The sequence below is a fragment of the Artemia sp. Qi Xiang Cuo genome, chromosome 1 (assembly GCF_049724085.1).
Source record: "Artemia sp. Qi Xiang Cuo chromosome 1, ASM4972408v1, whole genome shotgun sequence".
In the NCBI taxonomy this organism is placed as follows: Eukaryota; Metazoa; Arthropoda; class Branchiopoda; order Anostraca; family Artemiidae; genus Artemia; species Artemia sp. Qi Xiang Cuo.
Window position 1 is genome coordinate 44,596,376 of NC_142794.1, and position 21,180 is coordinate 44,617,555.

Genomic DNA, 21,180 nt, shown 5'->3' on the forward strand with positions numbered 1-21,180 from the left:
AGTCAAAATTTAGCGTAAATAGCGAGACGTTGAGGATGGGACAACCCCTTTCATATACGGAATAATTTCTTTTCGTTTTAAGTTTTAATGTCGCTCCTTACTTTCAGTTAAAAAAAACTTTTTTTTTTAGTTAATTACTTACCAGGAGACGTTTGTCAATTCGCAGAATTATCGGTAAATAATTTCTAACGGAGAAACCCTCAGACAGTAAATATGAGGCAAGATTTCACAGAACCTTGCATACAAAGCATAGGAGCGAAAATCAAAAAGCACAGGCGAGACCTGAACAATAATTTTGTGTTCCATTAAACCTAACCTATGTGGTAATTTCGACTAGAATAGTTGAAAACTGCTAAACAAAAAACTTACTTTGACTCATCTGTTCCCTTAAACTTGGTATGAATCATTTCCTGAAAGGCAACAGCTAGTGGTACTGTATCTGCCATTCCGAGGGTTAGCGGCGATGGACCCCGAGATAATCCCACAGGCGGCGGGACTACTTTTTCCGTTATACTGCTTAAACTCGTTTCCATTTTCAGGGAGGTTAATGGAGAACTAGAAACTGGACTAGGACTCATTGTGTGACTTCGGTTAGATAGCTATAATCAATTAGAAAAAATAATTATATTTCACTCTAAATACGGCTTGGACAAGCAACGTTTTAACACATACATTTAGCAAAGTGAGCCCGTAGAGCGGAACCCCCTTCAAAGCCTAAGAGATTTTCAATATGTAATATTGGAAGCATAAAGCAGGCCCACGACGACTCCAACACCTTGCCCCTTCCACCACCAGCATTAACAAAGAAAGAAGGCATGTTGCACATTGTTTGAAGTGGAATCACGCATGGATTTTTCTATCAGATTTGCGATGCAAAGTTAACCAATGGCCCCGGAAACGATCTTTTTCTCGCCAACTTTATAGCGTAAATAAAGGCTTTTTGACCAATGGTCAGCATACGAAAAAGTTTTTTTTAAGTTTTATCAGCTTTGCAGCGGAAAGATAGACAAGTTGTACCTTATTTGAAGCAGAATCACGAAAGGACTTTCAATCCGTATTACCAGAGGCACAAAATATGCCTATGCCACTCCCTCCTGAAGAAAAAAAACAATGGTCAAATTTTTAGAAGAAAAAAAGACAGATTATTATTTTTACTAAATGCAAATTGAGTTTTATAAAGCAAGCACAAAGGGCAAATGGGACAAGAGACTGATGTTTTCAGAGGTGTACCCCCCTTTCTCATTGTACGTAGGTAATAGGAGCCGGTCGAACCTTATGGTGCAAATATTTTGGCCCAAGGGGACGAATGAGATATATTTTAAGTATTGTCCGCCCTTCGAAGTCCCGCCTCCTTTGAACAAGAAAGTACCCCAATCCACTTGAGATTTGTTCAGCAGGTGCTTACAGCCAAGAAGACTTTATCCAGTGAATTTCTTGAGCGTTGAGCTTCACGGTCTAGCGATTGCAGGCTTGAGTTCCACAGTTTGAGGATTTTCCTCTACCAAGGAGTGACTCGTAGGCATAAATCGGGGAGCAATTTCATATTCCAGCGGGAGGGCTTATATGCTTCCTCTAAGTGTATATTGTTGGTTTATGATATGTATTTGAGGATAATGCGATACGCATTATGTATTTGAGTTATCAAACGTCGTGAAGAATGTTCATCTTCAGGAAGTGAGGGGGTACGAATCTGAGCAAATTAATCTACCTTTGATTCGCTTCGAATGCATTTGAAGGAAGGAGAATTTTTGTTGGGGGATTGGGTACGCAATGATTATAAATAATATTACAACGAAATGATGTAATTTCGCGAAAATTAGTAAAGAGTTTCTGTTGTAATGTCACAGAAAGACACATGACCAAATTACAAAATGTTAATTTAAAAAATGATAGCGTTTACTTGCTGATATTTTAGAATTAAAAATGTAGATTTTGTAAGGTTTTATGTTTTGTGGAAAAATAACAAAGCATTAGTTTGAATATAGATAGAATCTACAAAAAGGTCACAGGAAAAAGGCCACAAAGAAGATACTAGAATAATCAATACTCTTCACAAATCAATGGAAATTTTAGCAACATATACAGAATGAAATAAAAAACAAATAACACACATTCGAAATATTTCAAGCACTCACTTGCTCCCTTCCCTTAGAAAAATATTTCTCTATGTATCATTTCCAATTTAATATATTTTGCTATTTTTACTGTCCCATAATGATACAATTTCACTACAGAAACAAAACCACTCATTTTACCAGACATCATTGGAAAATAAAGTTTTCCTTGTAAACTGCAATTCTGGACAAAGTATCATGAAGTGAAGCAGATCCTTGCCAGTGCCTTGGTACATAGAGCATGAATGAGGTCGACCACCCATCACCCTTACCCTCCCTAAATATTTCCTTCTTTCTCCAAGTGCTAGAAAATTACCCTTCCTCGACATATACCACTTATTTCCATCACTATCTAAACCTGCTTTAAAATCAATATTATATCCCCAGTCCTTTTTACACTGTCGATAAACTCCAAGGGACTTTGTTACAAAGACTTCATACAGCCATTTCTGAATCTCCTGGTCTTCCAGCACACTTTTTACTAATTTTACTACATTTCCTATCTCCAGCCCTATCCCTATCCTTTCATTCCAAACATCAGATATATAGTGCAATTTGAAAAATAACGACATAAATTGGGTGTCAGCAAATAGTGAATTAAGTTGGTTTTAAGCACAATCAGGATGCTTCGAGACCGTAACTAAGGAGCGTGTCATCATTTTTTCCTGAAGGAAAATTAATCTTGCGACACATGTTTTAAAAATTTCCCAAGCGTTGACAACTGATAGAGTTGAAACAAAATTAATAATGAAGGAATAAAATCAAAATAGTTATTCCATAACACATTGGTCGACGATGTTGAAGCCAAAGGTTACTCTACATTACCCAGTCATGATAAATCTACTATATTCCTTGTTCCTCATTCCTCTCCATTTGATTTTATATCGTTTAATATGTGATTTATGCTTGCATTTTAAAGTGGAATAATAAATATTTATATATCAAATCCTCTATTGGCAAGATTAAAGTTATAAGACAAAGTTGTTCCTCTCCAAACACAAACCCCAACACAAAAACTTGAATTACGAGCTGACTGTTAATTATTGACTTTTAGTTTAAAAACTAGCCTTATTTCCTAAGAAACAAATGAAATAAACCTTATCTAACAAATAGACATTAGTGTCCAAAATATCAGAGTGTGATCCAGACAATAGAAATTACGAAATTTATAGATATACTATTTATATAAGCTTTCTGCACAAAGCATTTCTTGAGTAGTAACCATAAATTAAAGGAGAAGAGATATGCTTTGTCAATGGCAATAAAAGGAATGAACCATCTATGAGGATTTAGATAAGATAATTCCATTTTAATACAGAAAATGGGAAAGGACATAAAAGTTTCAGAACTAATTAGGGACAGAATAGCCGCCTAGAACAATAGAAAAAGCAATAATGTACACATGCATTTTTGGATTTTAGACTTTGAATTAAATTTTGAGTTTGATTTATCTCGCATAGTATCAGGTCTGCAGTATGAATTGGTGGTGGCTGAGAAAAAAAAGAGATATATCTTCTATGTATCCTGGTTGAAAACACGGTGTGAGCCATTTCTTTTATACTTTAGCAGCTTCAACGGGATACATTTATTATTAGTTTTTTCCTATAAAACACACCTATCTTTCGAGAATCACGAAAGCGAAAGTTCTTACAAGTTATGAGTCACGTTACTTCGTACTTTAAGGGACATCCGCTTTACTAATTCAAAAGACATAATGTTAGGTACGCTCCAATCAGTTTTCAAAGATCTCTTTTGGTTCACAGGATATTAAGAGGTTTTTGCTTTTGTCAATAATTCATTATTGTCCGCTTTTCCGTTTCCATAAATTTGGAAGACACTACAAATTAGAAGATTCTGATGCAAGCCATCTTTACTTGAAGATTTAAACAAAAAACATGTTTGTTAAAATAACTAGATAACACAAAGGGACTTATCCATTGAACTAGCAGCAACAGTAGAAAAAAACTGAGTAAAATTTTAGTCACGTTTCATTCTGTAATACTTTTTTTTTTTTTTTTTTTTTTTTTTTTTTTTTTTTTTTACAAAACAAGATATACAAAAGGAGGAAACAGAGTACTTCACTCAAAAGAGTATAATACTATAAATTGGAAATCAAAATGCAGCAAATCTTCATGGGAGTTTATTCTTCCTCCCAAGGAATTCACACACTAATGCTGTCTGCTGGTTTTATAAATTGAGTTAACCTTATCACCTTGTTTTAAAAGCACTCATCGAAACATTACCAAATTCGGTCATTTGAAATGCAAATTTAGGTATAACTATAATACCAAACGCCGGGCATCGGTAGTTAAATAGTGTTCGGTGGAAAGGCACATTACCCAGGATAAAGTGCCAAGGTCAAATTAAAATGGGACTTGTCTATTTGTCGGAATTAAAAGCAACACTTAAAAGCAAAAAGGCCCTTGACCCTTAGTGAAAATAGACGTATTTCTCAAGATCAATTTCATTTCTGTTACTGAGACCAAAAAGCAGTTCCTGTTTTTGAACAGTTACTTTTCATACCTTGCTATTTGTTCAATATATACTTAGAAATGCACAGAAGTATGCACAATAATTCTATAGTGGGACCATATTGAAAAAACCAACCTCATTTCCCCTTCTAGATGGCGGTCTCGGAAGAGAGATGGAAGAGAAACTGGGTGTTGTCGATCGACTTATAATTGGTGCCGACGGAGGACGAGATTGCTTGAGTGGAAGGGATGGTAATATTTCACCGACTTCAGAAAATACATCTCCTAATTCGCCAGATGAAGCAGTTCCGTATCTACTTCCAGATGACGAATCTGTGCTCTGCGGAGGAGGACTTAAAACCCTACTGATGGGACTCGCTTGATCTAAAGGTGAATAACGATCCCGTGGGTTGGTATATGGTGAACTGGAAGAAGGTGGACTGACACAACTTAAATTTAGACCAACAAGATCTTGACTAGATTTGCTGCAAAAAAATATACTTGTTGTGAATATATATACATATATACACGTAATTCAGAAGAAAATCAAAGTGAATAAAGTGCATTTAATGAATAAAATGGTAAATAGCTTATCTAACATACGATCTAAAGTTAGAGATAGACAGTGTAGGATAGTAATAGCTTAAAAATGATAACAAATAATTGCAGGGAAAAGCTGTCCCACCATATACGAAAATGCAGCGACAATACATTATAAATACTAAACAAAGCAGTACTATAAATAAAGAACAATTAAAGCCTCATGTTATGGAAGCAACATAATTCTGTTGCAGAGCAACAATAAAGCCTTTGTAGCTCTTTTTTCTCATAATCAGCGGTCTGTAGCTCTGAAGTGGTAGGAGATACCACCATCAGCATGGAGGACTTGCCCTGTATATTAGAACTGATTTGAATGTGAAGGTTAGGGATGATTTGTCTGTTAATAAAGAGATGGTTTTTGAGTGTTTTGTTACGGAGGTTGATAAGAATGGTGACCCATTTTTTATTGCTGTTTGTTACCGCCCCCTTCAGCTAGTGTAGATTGTTTTTTAGAATTATTAGAGCAACAAATGGACCTTCTAACTCGTAAGAACATGCCATGTTTTGTGTGTGGAGATTTTAACATTGATTTGAAATTGTTAACATCTAATTCAAAAGCCCGGAATTTTTTGAATTTAATGTTAGGTTATGGGATGCATCCTGCTGTAAATATTTGTACTAGAGTGACGGATTCATCTTCATCTCTAATTGATAATGTATTTTTGAATGTTCCCCATGATTCGTCGAGTGTTGTGTTAAATGATGTTTCGGATCACTTTGGTTTGGCTATATTAGTTCCGGGTATATTTAAGAATATTAATATTAATTGTGATGCTCGCCCTAAGCCTAAGAAATTAATAGTTGATTCAAATACTATTTCAAGATTTAAGCTTAGGATAGAACAGTTAGACTTTAAATTTTTACAAGAAGAATTCGATTTAAATTTGAAGTTTGAGCTTTGGTATGGTAAGATTAAGGATACGTTTTTGGAATGTTGTGAAGTGTCAGGAATACATTTTTTAGGACTGATAAATAATTGTTTAAAAGCTGGAATATTTCCTGATTGTCTAAAGTGCGCGAATGTTATCCCGATATTTAAAGGAGGGGATAAGAATTGTTTTAGTGATTATAGACCGATTTCTTTACTGCCATTTATTTCTAGAGTGTTTGAAAAGTTGATTCATAGTAGGATGGTAAGTTTTTTCGAAAAAAGACAATTTTTTAGTTCTAGTCAGTTTGGGTTTAGGAGTCATCATTCTACAGAGCATGGAGTTTTGTTTTTAACAACTTTTATTAATGATGCTTTAGACAAGGGTCTGAAGATAGCTTCGATATTTTTGGATATTACTAAAGCATTTGACTCTGTTGATCATGATATACTAGTTCAAAAGCTATATAGTAGTGGTATACGTGGTGATTTTTTAAATGTGATAGTTAGTTTTCTTAGTGGAAGGACTCAGTGTGTCGTGATGGATGGAGTTACATCTAAAATTGAATATATTTCGATTGGAGTACCCCAGAGTTCCGTTTTGGGCCCTTTGTTGTTTTTGGTTTATATTAATGACCTTTGTAGAGCTTCAAGTAATGTGTCTTGTTCTTTAGACCTTGATACTTACGGTACTAAGGGAATTCTACCATGTTTTGCTGATGATGCCCATTTCACCGTAGCTGCTAGAACTGAAAATGAGTTGATGACTATATTGAAACAAGGTATTTCTTCGATTGAAAAGTGGATGCGAGTAAATAAATTGAAACTGAATCATAATAAGTCGAATTTTTTGATTTATGGTAGAATTACTGGACATTATCCATGGATTAATAATATAGAAGTAGGGCACCATACTATTGTAAGATCTACTAGTACTAGATACCTTGGTGTTATAATTGATGAAAGCCTTAGTTTTAAAGACCATATTGCATCTGTTAACAGCAAATTGTCTCGTAATATTGGTATTATGGGTAAATAGGTATCTTTTTCCGTGTGAAATTCTGAGAATGTTGTATTTTTCTATGGTTCACCCATATCTCATTTACTGTTGTATGGGTTGGTCGAAAACATTCGTAACTCACCTCCATCCGCTCTGCGTAACACAGAATATGGCAATTAGAGTTCTTTATGGTAATCAAATTGACCTATCTGCATCGGTGAGGCATCTTTACCGCGAGTATAAAATTCTACCGTTGGCAGGAATATGTGTATTCTATAATGCTCTATTTATGTTTAAATATTTAGCTTCGGAGTTACCATCATGTTTTTCAGGAATGTTTAGTCTTGCGTCTACTATTCACGATCATTTGACACGATCTTCTCAGTTGGTGCGAAGACCAGCTATGGTCACGTCTAGGTCTAGGTTTTCAATTCGCCCTGTTGTTCCGTGAGTTTGGGAGAGTTTGCCAGAGGATTTGAGGACTGTTGGGGGTTTGCAGGACTTTCGTAAGTCGCTAAAGAACCATTGTTTTGATGTGTATATTTTGAATGGATTATTCCACGCCACTTAAGTTCTGTTTTTGAGGTGGGTTTTGTTGCAGCTTAATTTGTTTATAATTTTTTTTTTTTTTTTGGGTTTTTTTTGGAGGTTGGTGTTTTTTGGGGGCCGTTAATTTGAGCTCTAATTATTTTTTTTTTTTTTTTTTTTTTTTTTCTATTTCTTTTTTTTTTCTTTTTTCTTTTTTTTTTCTTTTTTGGTTTCTTGGTTTTTTTATTTATTAGGTGGGTTTTCTCCCGCACAAGCATTGCTTCAGGGAATCGATGATGTATATATATTTTTTTTTTTTTAAATAAACCCATTGTTACTTAAAGGTAGGGGGATTTGAAACGGGGTAGAAACGTTCCAGTAAAATGTGTAAAATTTTCAGTAGTTTTCTAGGACAAAAAAAAACATTCTCTTCTGATGTTGTACATGATGCCAAAACAAAACTATCCTACCTCGGAAAGTAAACGTTTCCAGAACAAAATTAAGCCGTAGACCTGTAGAACATTAAATTTTCTCTCTGAGAATCGGAGAACAAAATTCCATACCTATTCTATATTTCTTGGAAATAATTCTGGAAGAACAATCTCGAATACCAAATTGGGATGTTTTCTGGAATTATGTAATTGTTTGAATTATTTTCTGTATTTTAATCAAGTAATACTAGGAAAACTACTCAAGACAACATGAATCTTCTTGCATACGAAATTTCTTCATTCACCTGTAGTTAAAAGTGTTACTTCGCAACTGTGACCAATATGTCACAATTACCATAGGACATACTTAAATGTTTAGATACCAAAAAATTTAGTTGTTTTTTTTAAGTCGCATCTTGCTCCAACTCAGTCACTTTTGTTCAGTGAAAAAATACATTAGAATATATGATTTCTGTTCGAACAAGCCCTCTCAAAATCTTCTAGGACCATTGGTTCAATATTATCACCCCTGGGGAAAAATTATTAAACACGCATCCGTGATCTTTCTTCTGGTAAAAAAAAAAAAAATACAAAACTTCCTATTTTTGTAGGTAAGAGCTTCAAACCTCTACATTAGGGTTCTCTGATATGTTGAAGCTGATGGTGTGACTCTCATTAAGATCATTTGACTTTTGGGGGGTTTTCCTCCTTTTTTCAAAATATCAGACAAATTTTCTCAGGCTTGTGGCTTTTGATGGGTAAAATTAAACTTCATAAATTTTATATATTTGGAACAAGCTTAAAAATCAAATTCTTTGGATGAATCCATTGTTATCAAAATTCCGTTTTGGTTACTATTAGGCAGAGTCACTTCTTACATACGTCTGATCTGAATCTGCCGCTGTTTCTATAGCTTTTCTGTGCTTTTTTTTTGTTTAATAGGAATTTCAGGTCTTTGTATGCAAGGGTCTGTTGTTTAACATGGAAAGAACGGCAAAACGAAGAGAACTTCGAAGAGAACAAAACGAAGAGAGCATCTTTATCTTCAAATATAATGAAAATGGGGGCTAAATTACGTCTTTCCTACCACATAAAGCCAGCAGGTATTCTTAGGGGATTAAAGAATGATTTAAATTTATTTATTGATAAATGGTGCAAGGAGAAAATTACTAAAGAAAGATTTCAGAATTGGATGAACTTGATTTTGACTAGTGCACGAAATAGCCTATATAGAATTAATCCAAATAATTCTGAGAAAAATTCAATATTTTATAATGCAAATATGAAACAAGCAATTGCTAATATACAGAATGAATTTGTAGTTGTACCAGTTGATAAAGATAGCAATAATTTGCACATACTTTGTCAGGAGCTGTGCTGTGATATTTTATTAAAAGGGTTACAAACAACTAATACATACGAAAAGGCTCATCCAAATGAGAAGAGTTTAATTGAAAATATAGAAGAAAGAATTTTGAAAAAATTCAATATTAAAATACATGATAATGATAAAGTTTCCTTTCTTATATTGGACGGTAAAATTTGATAAAAATCCACCAAAGCCACGTTTTATTGCTGAGGCAGCGAGGTGTCCAACCAGAATTGCGGCCACTGACCTATGTTTAATTTTAGGAGAAATTAGAAATAAATTTAAAGCATATTGCTCTGGAATTAAAAAATTTTCTAACTTTAACCCAAATTGGAGTGTTAATAATTCATTACAAGTTATAGATTCTTTGGCTATTGTTTCAATTCCCAAATTTCAGAGTCAATTCATTTCATTTTACTACTCTGTATACAAATCTGTCTCTTAATTTAGTATTCGAAAAATTGAAAATGGTCATTAAGAAATCTTTTCTTTTGTCTAATATCGGATTTTTGAAAATTGATACTTTTAATAAAAAAGCCCGATGGACGAATTTCTTTAGAAGTACTATTAGTTCAAGATGTTATAGCTTGGATATGAAATGCGACTTATTGGAAATTTTTCTGTTCAATACTTTTATAAGATTTGATGGTAATTTATATAAACACATTGTCGCCATTCCTATGGGTGGGAATGCTAGTCAATTTATAGCGGACTTGTTTTTAAGTCAATTAGAATACGAATATATGATAAATAAAAATACCCCAAGCAATATAAAATATAACCTTTTAAATAATAAAAGATATCTGGACGATCTCTTAGTAATCAATTGCGCGGAGTTTATTGAGATTTCAAAAAATATTTATCCACAAGAGTTAATTCTGGAGCCTAGCTATGGGACAGGACACTCTGACCATTTGTTAGATTTAACTATTAATATTTCAGATAATAATAAATTAGTTTTTAAAATATATAATAAAACGGATGATTTTGATTTTGAAGTAATTTATTTTTCCATTCCTTGAGATTAATATACTTTCAAATATTACTTATTCAGCCTATTATTCCCAATTATTTAGGTATGCAAAAATTTGCAGTAATTACAAGGATTTTAAAAATAGATATAAAAATCTGAGTCAAAAACTGATCTTAGGAGGTTTTCCTGCCAATAAAATTAGTTGGGATTTTAAAAAATTTAGTTTTCTGTATCATGAACTTTTAAGCAAATATACAAAAAATTCTAAAGAAATACTGAATGATATTTTAATATAATTTCTCCTTCACTTTTCTTTTTTGAAATTTTGAATTTGTACATTGCTTTCAAACCAACTTGAAGGACTTTAAATCTATAATTGGTTCCAAATACCAATAAAACACTTTGTTTTATAACTACTCACGTCCGGACCAGTCTTTTTTTGTTCCAGAATTGTCTTTCCTTTCATTGACCTATGGGATTTCACTAAGGAAAGAACCAAACCCATTTTGTATGTATTTTTTGAATAGTTTTACTAGTATGTATGTATTTCACAAGTTTTACCTAACATAGGGATAACATAAATATCTTATGGTAGAGGCTCCACTGTGCCGGGTAAATAAAGTAAAGCCTCGAAACCCGTTAAGAAATGTGCTATTTCTTCTGATGAGCCCTAATGAAAGGTACTACTTGGAAATATTTCACTATATTTAAGGGGCTTTTGCTGGTAAATTTAAAACGACTTACATTTATTGATGACGACCTTGCATGGATTTGGACATTTCGATTTGGTTGATGTTTCGGTTATACTGTTTGGTCATAGGTAATTGGATAGATGAGTAAGGTTAAAACCTCGTTCAAGTGCACATTTATCTCAATTACTGGATTAGGATGACAGTCCATTTCTTCTTCTTCTCTCTCTCTCTCTCTCTTTTTTCTCGCCAAGTAATTACCTCTAAGAACATTATATGTATATATATATATATATATATATATATATATATATATATATATATATATATATATATATATATATATATATAATATATATATATATATATATATATATATATATATATATATATATATATATATATATATATATATATATATATATGTGTGTGTATATATACACAAACTATGTATCAGGACACAAGCTATGTAGCTCTCCCTGGTGACGAGATCTGGCAGACTGTTGAATTCCACAGGTTACGGTCTTGGGTTAATGGGGCGATAATTTCAAGCCATGAAGAGTCACATCTGCGACAATGTCTCCGGAATCTGCCAATCGACTTGAGGTCTGATTTGACGGTGTTAAGCCAAGTTTTGGCTTGTCCTCCATGTCGTTTCCTCCAACCAGGTGCTGGTTTGAAGAGTAGGCTTTGATTTGTGAAAGTTTAGGCCGGTCTTCGGCAAAAATGGCCTAATCAGGAAAGGCGATGGAGTCAAATGATATATGGAATTTTGTACTTTTAGTCACATATTTGTTAGATGAGCGTACTCGAGATTCGGTCGCTGAGTCGTAACCCCAAAATGCTCCTCAGGCATCTGTGTTCAAAAGCGTTGAGGGCGTGTGCCTCGGTGACTTTTAAGGGCCACGCCTCACAGCCGTACAGTAAGAATGATCGGACTAGGGCATCGTAAAACAAGAATTGTTGTTTTCCGGTGGATTTCCTTCCTTTTCCATAGCAGCTTCCACAGCTGTGCAAAGACAGCGGAAGCTGATGCAATGCGGCATTGGTTTTCTTCGCTACATCCACCGTTGATGTCAATGTATGATCCGAGATACTTGAATTTATTGACAACCTCAATATGCCTATGGTTAAGAGTTATAGGGGTAGGTTTATATCCGGGGCATTAGACATAGCTTTAGTGTTGTCGATATTAATCTTGAGCCCTAGTGGGGCAGCAACTTCGGAGACTTTCAGAAGCATTTTCTGGGCATCGCCAACGGATTTGTCAAGAAGAACAACATCATCGGCATAATCCAGGTCGGTGGTACTGAAACCAAGACTAACCTTGACTCCTTCGAAGTTTAGCATTGCTTTTTTCATTACCCAATCGACGGCAAAATTGAATAGATCGGGAGAGAGTACAAACCCTTGCCTCACACTAAAGTCGATATCGAATAGCGGAGAAATTTCTCCGTTCACCTTGATGCAGGCTCGTGTGTGTCGATAGTAAGCCTGAATGAGTCAAATGATCTTAGGTGGGACACAGTCCTCTTCCATTGCCATCCAAATTTCTCCCCGGATGACTGAATTGAAGGCCATAATGAAGTCAATGAAGACAGTGACGGTGATTTGTTGATGCTTGGCTGTATATTAAAAAATCATTCTTAAAGTGAAGAGTTGGTCAATATAGCCCATGTTGGCTCGGAAACCAGATTGTTGGGGCGGGTCATTTCGTTGTGGACTTTGCGGAATCGGTTAAACAGAATCATTGCAAAGATCTTTGCCGCAATGCTCATAAATGAGATCCCTCTGTAATTTTCGGATTCAGTGCGGCTGCCTTTCTTGAAGACAGGCAGTAATATTGAGTTTTACCATTCCTGGCAGAACCATTCCTTAGCCAAGACTGAGCAAAATAGCTTCTGTAATGTCTCAGAGAGAAGAGAAGCAGATTTGTAAATTTCGGCCGGGATAGAATCTGTGCCAGGCGCCTTGTGATTCCTCAGCTTCTTGATTGCCTCTTTGACCTCCTGTATTGAGGGAGGGTGAACACTGACCTTGTTATATGGGGCTTGGTGACTCGGTGGTACTGAGTTAAGATTAGGGTGGCTTGGCTGTAGTGCAGTGGCGCTATTATTGCGGAGCGTTTGAGTGGAAGGGATGTTGTTTCTGGGATTCAGCAGCTTCTGGAAGTGGTACTGCCATCTTGCAATTATGTCATCTTTTCTTGACAGAAGCGTTCCAACTTCGCCTCTCCCTCCAGTTGAGATCTTTTTACTTTTCCCAGTTGCTTCTTTAAGCAGTTGTTAAAGCTTTCTGGTATCTGAATGACTAGCAGTCTTATGAATATCTGCTACCGCATGGTCCCAGTAGCGTTGTCTGTCACGGCGGGCGGATTTATAGCATTCTTTTCTCAGTGTTTTGAACACTGTGGACTTGGTATTTCCGGTCTGTTGTTTCTGGTTTAATAGCTTGATGGTGTCTTCTGAGATCCATTTTTCCGCTTCGGATTTAGCCTGCCAAGGACTTTTTTTTAGAGGCGTCTTTTATGGTGTCTCTGATCTTCCTCCACTCGTCTTCTATGTTTATGGTGGCTGGTTCGTTATCGTCGTTCGCGGACAAGATGTCAAAACGGTTAGATAATTCCAAGTGGAACTCTTCTGCGACTGCTTTATCATGAAGACGTGCTACATCGTATCTCGGAGGAGGTTGCGTTCGTTTCCTGGAGACGAGCTTTATGGTCAGAGAAGCTTTTAGCGGCATATGATCGGAGCCGTTCTTCGTTCCTGTGTCGGCTCCACGGTAGGTTCTACAGTTCTGTATAGATCGTCGCCATCGGGAGGATATTAGCAAGTAAACCACCTGGGATTGGGCTCTTCCATCTCGAGAGCGCCAGGTAATCTTCTGGGATGGTTTGTGTTGGAACAACGTGTTTGCCAATACAAGATTATGCCGCTGGGCAAATTCTATGAGTCTCCTTCCACGATCCCACCTGTCGCCCCATCCAAATCTTCCAACAGCTCTTTCGCGGTCCGTCTCACGGCTTCCAACATGGAAGCTTAAGATTACCTCCTAGGATGAGTAGATAACAGTTTGGGACTGTTCTCAATGACTGGGTCAGAGCATCGTAGAACTCATCAACTGTACTTTCGTCCGCGGCACTGGTTGGTGCATAGGCGGAGATGACAGTAATGTTGAACAGGTGACCCTTAAGACGGGCCTTAGCCAAATGAGGTGAGATGGGCTACAATTCAACTAGGGATTCTGCTGCCTTAGTACTGAGGAGGAGATCAACCCCCGCATTACCAGAGCCATCATTAGGTCCGGAGTTGAAAAAATGGAATTCGAATTTTCTACCAGGGGCGGAGACGGGCTCGTCTTCCAAATTTCGATTTAGCCGGGTTTTGGATACACACCTAATGTCCATGCAATATCTTTCGCATTCGCCTGCAATGAAGGTCCGGGTCGCAGGGCATTTCAATGAACATACGTTCCAGCCCTCCACACTGATGTATTGTCGATGTTTCAACAGATGGTCCGCTAGTTCACTTTTCGTAGGGGGTCACCGTAGCTTCCGACGCATCACTTGCCGGGAATGCCTGAGCCAAAGTTTTTTTTTTTTATTATTCTTTCTGCCATTTCCAATGTTTTGTGGGAATATATTTAACACGGGTCCCCAATCCGACGGTACCCTTATATATATATATATATATATATATATATATATATATATATATATATATATATATATATATATATATATATATATATATATATATATATATATATATATATATATATATATATATATATATATATATATATATATTATATATATATATATATATATATATATATATATATATATATATATATATATATATATATATATATATATATATATATATATATATATATATATATATATATATATATATATATATATATATATATATATATATATATATATATATATATACTTCTCCATCTAAATTACAAGAACTAGAATAGGCTACAAATAAATTAAATGAAAATAGGCTTATTCACTCTTCAAAAGGGTCAGACAGCCATTAAGAATATATAAATCATTATTATATATATATATATATATATATATATATATATATATATACTATATATATACACACACACACACACATCATATATATATATATATATATATAATATATATATATACATACATATATATATATATATATATATATATATATATATATCCACCTAAATTACCAGAAATTGAATAGGCTACAAATAAATTAAATTAAAATAACACATTCACTCTTCAAAAGGGTCAGAAAGCCATACAGAATATATAAATCATTATTATTATATATATATATATATATATATATATATATATATATATATATATATATATATATATATATATATATATATATATATATATATATATATTTACCACCTAAATTACCAGAACTTGAATAGACTACAAATAAATTAAATGAAAATAGGCACATTCACTCTTCAAAGGGGTCAGACAGCCATACAGAATATATAAATCATTATTATTATTATTATATATATATATATTTATTTATATATATATATATATATATATATATATATATATATATATATATATATATATATATATATATATATATATATATATATATATATATATATATATATATATATATATATATATATATATATATATATATATATATATATATATATATATATATATATATATATAGAAAGAGCTACTTACGTTAAACTTGTTTGTGAACGACCAAGATTACACTCAGCATCGATTGAAACGTTCTTTTTCTGAAAAACAACGAAGAAAATATTATCTTTTCCACTTTGATCATTTTGTTTATAAATTATTATTTTTGTGGCAAACAATGTCGGTCGCACTCTACCAAATCTAGTCGCTACACAGTGACTACATAATACCTGTCTGAGAACTCAAAAAATGTTTCATTCAACCACCACATAACATACGAGCGTACATATAAGGTTTTCAGCAAACTACTAAATACAGGCAGGGATTTTTCCTCAGGAATTCTGGTAAGATATCTTCAGCACCTTCAGATCTTAGAGCATAGTATCACTTTCAGACTAGAAAATTTTATTTCATTGATTTTACATAATGGGCATGCCAGCATAAAGTATTATTACAAGCACAAATTACCAGTTTTTCTATTCATCACCTATTCAATGAAACGATACATATCTATAATAAAATTCCGATTGACCGCCATAACTGTGATTAATCTCCTGCTTTATCTCTTAGCAAAAATCATAACAAAGTGGATTATTTTTCAAAAGACATCCAGAGGATATGCCCATACCAAAGATATGTGCCTATGGTGTTTAAAGACGGGCTATAGCCCTGCGCCCAAGGTTGTCAAAAAGTGGTACGTTGCTCTATTCATGCACAGTCAAAGAGAAAAAGCATGTCTACAAATCATCAAATTACATGAAGCACTGATGTGCAATAGATCCTGAAATCCAATTTTTAAAATAAATTCTTTTTGGTTTTTGTTTTCAAGTTGAATTCTGCAATAATTCTATACCAAAGCACCGGGGAAACTTTTATTAGAATTAATCACTGGGAGACTGTACAACGGAGGGAACCAAGAGCTATTACTCACTGAATTTTTTCATAAGGACAATTGGCATAAAAATAAAATATATAACGTAATGAAAAGATTAAACAAAACGACGTAATTGCATTTCTTGATCCAGCTACAAATTTTTAAGAGACTTCTTGAATAAATTGGAAATAATTTACTACTTATACTGCTTATAATGTGGACAAATTTTCAGAAAATTAGCTCCAATTTCATTTATTCACTGCAAGCAAAATCATATATGATGGAACTATCTATTTTTTCTTATCTGGTTTCATTATATTAAAATGCACAGGTGTAAAAATAATCCATAAAAAACAATGTTCTCATTTAGATGCTAGAAAAGCGACTGAAAGAGAAGAAAAGCGAGAAGTTTTTATTGGTTTATTTTTTTTACTTCGTTTATTTTTTTATTTTACCCGTTATTTTCTTCCGTGTTGTTAGCTCTTTAATTCTTATTATTTGGACTTTTGTTTCGTTTTTATCCCCATGTTGATTTTTTTTTTTTTTTTTTTTTTTTCAAAATCATTTGCATTTTGGCTCAGAAAATGTGAACTTGATTTTTTTTTTTTTTTTTTTTTACATTTTCTAACATTCCTAAAGAAGGGAAGCAGTTGTCTTCTCGATATATCTGAGTTGTCGCATCAACTATTTTCGTTAGCCTAATAAAACCCCATTCTTGCTTTTCTCTTCTTTCTTGTCAAGGCAGGCTAATGTGGTTTATGAAATTACCTTTTTATGTTTTAGGCGTAGAATTGCTCGCACTACAGAATCATTTGAGACAAAGAAGTTTTAGCAAGGGGACAAAGATGTTGTCAGAAAGAGCGGCAGCATCTGGCGCAGAAAACTAGGCAGAAAATGAGATTTCCATTCTGAATCTAGAATATCTTGGGTAAAAAGGCAGGCTGTGTGAGGGTCTTTTGAGTCATTTCCCCAGAAGGAGGTTTGGGATTGGGAAGCTTGCTAAGAAGTATTTTCAACTAATTTGCTCATATGTGAAGATAATTCTTTTGAAAACTTTCTGTTGGTAGAAAGATGGATATTAGAAACCCAGCCAGTACGAAGGTGGTCACATTGTAGCCATATCATATAACAAAATTTGGAATTTTTCCAAGATTCAATGAGGCTCTGGTTATTAGACCAATGCTTTTTGATACCACGGCGGATACGCTTGAGGTAGTGACTTTTTCTGCGCATCGTAGGAAATATCAAATCTCTGCCATGACATTAAGCAACACACGTATTTCACCTACATCAACCTGTGGCTTTCTGCAACATAAGTAGCTGGAATGGACTATGGATTTTTTGTAAAACCGATTCCATAACTGATATTTTTCCAGTCCCTGTGGTCAAGGTTAGATACATGACTTGATCGGTATATCTAAGTGTGGTCGAGGTCTTTCGGCAGGATCCTAAGCCAACCATCAAAAATACCAGACAAAATAGATGCACTTACTGACAAAGCGTCAGTTATATTACAGTTAAAATCTCTTATAATAATGCAACACTTACCTAACTGGGAGATTTTAGTACAGCAAGACCCCAGTTGCTCTCAAGCAGAAATAAATACGAAATCCGATTGGTTATCACGGTAATCTGCCGAAAGATTAAACAGAAAGGTCCATTTTCTTTGGCGATTGAGTCAGGTAAACGTCGCACTTTTTTTTAGTCCAACTTCGATTTGAAACTGGTGCCTGTCTACTTACCTGCTTGAAGAGAGTTTTCATGGAGCAGAAACATGGCTCAATAAAAAGAAAGCTTAGGTGCTTAACTTCAGATAGTCCCTCTCCGACTCGGACAATAAAACTCCACTTCAACTTACACAATGAAGAATCTGCTTCAGTTATCCGCAAGAACCATCCTTTTTGACCCCAGGTAAAAATTACAACAGCTTTCCAAACTGTAATATCATATTTATAAATTCGGCCTAAGGTCAATACCTGCTGTAAAAACCGCGGAGGTTAAATCATTACCACTTTCTAGCAATAAGGTGAAATCGGCGGACTTAAGAAAACAATGCCAAGACCAAAGTGTTGCTCTTGCAACATAATACAGACGATCATTGGTTTTGCTTTAGCGTAAACTTGTGCCGCAGAATTAGTAATGAGCGAGGTTTACCCCTGTCTTTTTTTTCTTCTTTTTTTGGCCTCATCATATAAAACAAATGAGTGTAGAAATTTCATAGAAGCTTTTGAGATTATAAATCACTAGTTATATCACCGTTTCCAGGGTCTAAGAGATCAGAGCGTAATTTTTAACCCGCTACATTAAATTACAGAAATTGAAACTGTAAAAGGGTTAGAGCTAACTACAAAGACTATACCCATATTCCTTCCCTTCCGCTTCGAAGCAATATCCTACCGATAAAAAAGAAATAGAGTACATTTTGAGGAAGACTCTCAAGTCTTTAGACTGCCAAGACTGCCACCTTGGCTTTTACCTCACTCCGTCAGGAGGTTGTCTGTTGAATATTCTTTTGAACGAATTGACAGAGAAACTTCTTAGAAAAACGTCCCTGGGAAGATGATTCGGAATGGAAGTGTACCGGCGAACAAAGTTTTTCTTTAAACATTCAGTTCTTGGCGAGTCAAACTTAAGATAAGTATGCCTTCGGGTCTATTTTGTCGGTTGGACATTGGGGGGGGGGGTTAAAACACGAGAAAGTCCATTAGAAAAAGGTGAATTATTTAAGTCGGAGAAGACAGCCATCGACACTACATTGAACCTTTCACTATGGGACTGGAGAGTCATGGATAACAACTGAGGATTAATTGAAGTTTAGAATTTGCATGTTAGACGGTTAAAGATGTTCAATTGTCTGTGTTAAAGCATGACAAGTCAGAAAGGAATTATTCCACCAGCTTCTCTTTCGTCACTACTAGATGAAGTAGGACCCGTACCCAGTTAGAACTTCTAAATTCAAAACCTTAAAAATGTATAAAACGCATTTCAATTTTAAATAGTAGATGAGCACTGAAAATTGAACTGAAAAGAAGAGTATATCCTTTTTCTTCCTTAAATTTGCTGACGCAAAGCGATTGAGCAGAATAGAGATCGTTCTGGACGAAAGGTAAAAACATAGCCAGCTATTTAGATGGCATAAATAGATCATAGTAAATCAAGGTTCATATCTTGTTCTTGGCTTCCTCGATAATTTCCCGCTTTGAGCATCGATTCCTTTTAAATAATTAACATCAATTGGGCTTTCCTTTCCATCAATATTGACTCTTCCAGTAGAAACCGACTTCACAGCGAGAGAATGATAAACAAAATATCGTTTTTATTCATAAGAAAAGACCTTTTGTGTTTCTTTCTAAATATCATACTCCCTGTTGCTGTAAAACTAGGCGTGACAAAGAGAGAGAATATCAAAATATCAAGAGAGAGTTCCCTTAAAGTCCTGTTAAAACTTTAATACCAAGGAAATTTTCGAGCGCCAATTATTTTACGGAAACTTTAAAGTGACACTAACAACCGTTTTTCTTTCAAACTTGGAGCCCGATGTTTAATTTGTGAAAAATTCCATGCCCTTTTTAAAACATCTCAAAGAAAATCTTTCAGGGACTTTATAGGTTCAAAGACAAAAATGTATCTACCACTATGAACTTAATCCTGTAATGATAAGAAAAAATCTCAGAACAGCTTTCAAAGCACCAAAAGGTGATTTCCAAGACGCCACAAACAAAATATACACACCAGATAAAGCTTATGAGAACAAATGTGTGCTTGAATGGGGGTGTAATTTAAAAGGCAGCAAAATATCCCAGGGTTGGTCCAGACCTGATAAATAAGAGTCTAAATATTTGGCTTCTTTACTCAGCTAGGCCTCTATTGAGAAAAAATGTCTGACGAAAACAAAAAATATGTGTCACTAGATATAACAGGACTACACACTGTAGCATACTTTGAAAATACAACTAGTTAAGATACATGTAATGAGACCCAGGGGTAAAGTTCGATCAATAAAACACCAAGTTTAGAAATAGGCTATACTCTTTATTCTAAAGGTTTACAACAGCAAAAGAAAAAAAGGATGATAGAACATACCGAATTATTGAACATGCTTGATGGCAACGAAATGTTTTCAACCGTAGCCCTTAGCTCATCAACACTAGCACTGATTTGAGAATTCTTTACTTCATCTACAATTGGGTTGATTTTCACATGAAATTTTCGTTCTGGCTCATCATCTAAAAAGAGAAAAGAAGATATTCTTTTAAGCTGAAGGGGACTTTAAAAAAAGGGAAACAAATACGACTACAAACTTGCTACTAAGAGCCTCAGAGCCTCAAGAGTCTCTGCCAAGAGCCTCAAAAAGCAACTCAACAAATCCAGCTCCATAACGTCTAGGGTTTGAGCCAGTAAGGAGTTCATGACAGCAGTAAAGTTACAGAAAAACGTTTGTTTTACTAATTGGAGAGAATGAGGAGTGCAGCTTCATTTGTACATTCAGTTGGAGTAGCAGTGGGATGAAATGCAAATTACTATCCCCACAAACTGATAATAGCATTTCAGAATAGACACATGTATAAAA

At 34.6% G+C, this 21,180-nt stretch overlaps 1 protein-coding gene across 6 annotated transcripts in view; it reads right to left on the minus strand.

Moving 5' to 3' along the window:
• Positions 1-21,180, minus strand: part of LOC148956364 (F-BAR domain only protein 2) — a 175,450-nt gene that overhangs the window by 62,136 nt on the left and 92,134 nt on the right. For all 6 annotated transcript variants that reach the window (XM_089107025.1, XM_089106966.1, XM_089107181.1 and 3 more), the window contains 4 exons: positions 20,694-20,836; positions 15,779-15,837; positions 4,722-5,070; positions 370-599 (listed from right to left, as the gene is read on the minus strand). In XM_089107025.1, coding sequence (XP_088963151.1) covers positions 370-599; positions 4,722-5,070; positions 15,779-15,837; positions 20,694-20,836 — 781 coding nt within the window. The remainder of the gene's footprint in view (positions 1-369; positions 600-4,721; positions 5,071-15,778; positions 15,838-20,693; positions 20,837-21,180) is intronic.